This window comes from Schistosoma mansoni, chromosome W (assembly GCF_000237925.1).
Source record: "Schistosoma mansoni strain Puerto Rico chromosome W, complete genome".
Lineage (NCBI taxonomy): Eukaryota > Metazoa > Platyhelminthes > Trematoda > Strigeidida > Schistosomatidae > Schistosoma > Schistosoma mansoni.
In genome coordinates, this window is record NC_031502.1 from 28,783,381 (window position 1) to 28,786,626 (window position 3,246).

Genomic DNA, 3,246 nt, shown 5'->3' on the forward strand with positions numbered 1-3,246 from the left:
AATTAAGTTTAGGCCTGCTTGCACTTAGCGAAACAATTAACTCTAAGCTTTCGTAAAAAAATACCAAAAATGAAAGGAAAATAAATTTCGTATCCACTGAGTCGATGAAAGAACTCTGTAGTCAGTCCGTGCAATAAAGAAGCATTATAAGAAATCAAGTGGATTCTAAAGAAGCATGATGTGAGAGTTTATTTTCGCGCTAGTGATACTGTAAGGAAGACGTTGTCTAAAGTTAAGGATAGCCCACTAAACGAAGAGCAAAATGAAGTTTTCTATTAAATTAAACGTCATTAGTGTAGTGGAGTAAATGTGAGAAAAACGTAAGGCCGCTGAATGTGAGCTTGAAGGAAAACAATGTCTGAAATATATTTTTTAATCCACGATAGACATAAAGAAGCTAAAGAATAATTCTGAGATAATTGCTCACCCTCTCGACAGATGTTGATTAACAAATACTTAAATTTATTATTCACCCTGATTATATCACCTTAAGTTTGGTTACAACAGTTAATAAACGCTTAACTATCCAGCCAAATATGGTGATTTGGATTTATTTCCAGTTAGTTTTGGTGTTCAACATGACAACGAACTATATGACTTCTGATTCTACATACATTTTGACAATTTAAATGCTCATATGTACCATTAACGTTATGATGAATGAAACCATTATGATTTCCTTTGTTACAGAAAAAGGCTACACCTAACCACTAAATTTTAGTTAACGATAACATGCAAGTACACACACATTCATCTTTCATATTATGGTCAGTCTCCACATCTTAAGACTCACATTATCATCACTGTACAAAAAACTAACATCTGTAAATGATTGAATAAGTGTTTGGTGTAGATCTGTTTTTAAACCTCAAATATTCGATAATTTTGATTTTCATTATTGTCCTGAAGAAATACAGACAAACTTGCTGGGGGAAAAGTTGAAACTATTTAAATTTTAATCGTTTAGATTATTTCAAATACAGTTTGTGCATACATTGTCTTCTATATAGCGAGCGTCGAATTTCTGTCAAACTGTTCGTCTAAAATTTGACCAATATTTGTACAAAAGGTTTTAGTCCTTAGTAATAAAATCATATATCACAACAATCTAGACTTTCTTAAATGTGTGTATATAAAAAAATGAAATGTATGGCCAGAAAGTTCATTATTTAGCATCGTCAGTTGACCCCGTTTGATGACGATGATGAAATGTAGCTCTTTAATAAACTTTGTATATAAGCCTTAACTATATTTCGTGAGCGATAACAGAGTAAGATAAGTCGAATACGAATGTATTTGGGAAGCGTACATTTCATGCAAATAGATAGAGATCGGGGAAACATTGCCAGTCAAATCACTAAAATCAGTTTGTGTCTCAGCTGATACAGTTCAGAAAGACAAAGAGCAATATAAATAAGCGAAAATAAACAAAAACACATGGGAAGCATACATAAATAAAAGGTCAAAGTTAGTTATACATATGGATTAATATGATTTAACTTATACATAATTACACACGTAAAAGTTGGATAAGCTCACACAACGGTTTGTGTCAGTCTGTAACCTCAACTCACTATCCGATATTGCATTCGATTAATTGCTTTTCATGCTCCGAGTGTATATGGGGTTACTACAGCGGATATGACCTAATAGGAAAATATTTTCAAGGAAGTCAAACGATCAGATGATCTACCATCACTCTCTGAAATGATCAGAAAACTTCAAATAGCGTGACTGTTAAAATGAAAACTCGACTCGGTGAGGATGTACATATCTTAGGAGTTATCGAGTTATTTATACACAACTGTTACCTGAACAAAACTGTAAAGATTATTTCTTACTTTATCTCGATAAGGAACAACTAGAATACCACCAACTTTGAGCAATCGTAGTATGGATTGTAAATGAAGACGGCTAGTAACGGCAGCTCCCACATATATCCGATCATATACTGGCCAGGGTTGTACGTTTGTATCTGACGAAGTTAAACAAATAGGACAATAGTAAAGCTGAACATAGATGAAAATGAACAGGTCTTTTTTAATGTTAAATGAGCTTACCAAACATGTTATGGAGTGATGGCTAGGTGATTAGTGCATTTGATGTTTAGCCACTAGACTATGTTTTAAAACCTGGCTCTACCTACTTTATTTGAACAACCAGATAGTGCTAATAGCTTTTGTACATAGTGTAGCTGAAAGCTGATTATATGACCATGTACTTGCTTGTGGAATTACACTTAGAAAATTTTCAATAAAATAAGCTCACTAAACGATCAACCGAAAGTGACTATAAACACCTACCTGTTTGATTAGATGACGGATGACTACTATCTGAGTGTACCAAAGGTGGCGATCCAACAATAAACTCTTCTTCCCACTTGATAGGATCAGATTCATTTTCATTGTCGTCATCATCATCATCATTATTATTATCCGGATCATCATTTTGATGAGTATTTTCGTTTACCACATGATCATTCTCCTCTACTTCCATTGTAGCGTCCGATGAATGATTTTGGCTTCCTTCTGAAGTCCATATATTTTCAGGATTAATAACACTGTTATTTAAATGAGTATCTAGATTATTTTGAATCATTTCAGAAGGCTGTGGGAAATCATTCAGTCTTTCAACCATACCTGGCTGTTGGACTGAGGGAACGACCAAATCTAAAATATTCCCGTGTAGGAATACCGGAGGACAAAACGACCGTTCGAAAGGTGCATCACATTCAGACAAAAATGTCACCAAGTGTTCACGTGAAAAATTAACATTGAAATCATTCACTTCGATACCATGATTAACTCCATTGTATCCTATAAAAAAGTGTACATTTTCATTGAAAATCTGATTTGGATACGAAACAAAAATTTGTGAACTGAGATATAACTAACATGACACAAGGTCACAAAAGACCATGTCAAGATAGACTAATGATAAAAATGATAACAATAAAAGTTTTAACTAATTTAATACATCACATCAAAATTTTTTTGATCGGAATCCAACAAATTTTACTCGAATAAAAATATAGGTATCATTACCAAGGTTTGACTTGATAACAAGTTGAGCATTAGATAACAAGTTATGAATAACATTAGGGTCACGTCGATTTTTTTTTAATGAATTTTTTTTGTCCCCCTTAATCAAAAAATTTTTATCCCATTTTCCAATTTTTTTCAATCCGTTTCGTCCAATGAAATTCCTAGTTGTAAATGCGTGATAATTGGTTATGTAATTCTTGAA

The 3,246-nt window shown here is 33.1% G+C and overlaps 1 protein-coding gene across 2 annotated transcripts in view; it reads right to left on the reverse strand.

Moving 5' to 3' along the window:
• The window catches only part of Smp_047100.1 (putative protein-l-isoaspartate o-methyltransferase), a gene marked incomplete at both ends in the record, with an annotated part of 18,898 nt that extends 16,172 nt beyond the window's left edge, over window positions 1–2,726 (reverse strand). The window contains 2 exons of one of the 2 annotated variants that reach the window (XM_018789252.1): window positions 1,842–1,975; window positions 2,672–2,726. In XM_018789252.1, coding sequence (XP_018654715.1) covers window positions 1,842–1,975; window positions 2,672–2,726 — 189 coding nt within the window. Of the gene's footprint in view, window positions 1–1,841; window positions 1,976–2,303; window positions 2,613–2,671 lie in introns of those variants that run through there. The other variant, XM_018789254.1, reaches the window with a different exon arrangement.
• Window positions 2,727–3,246: the final 520 nt, after the last annotated feature.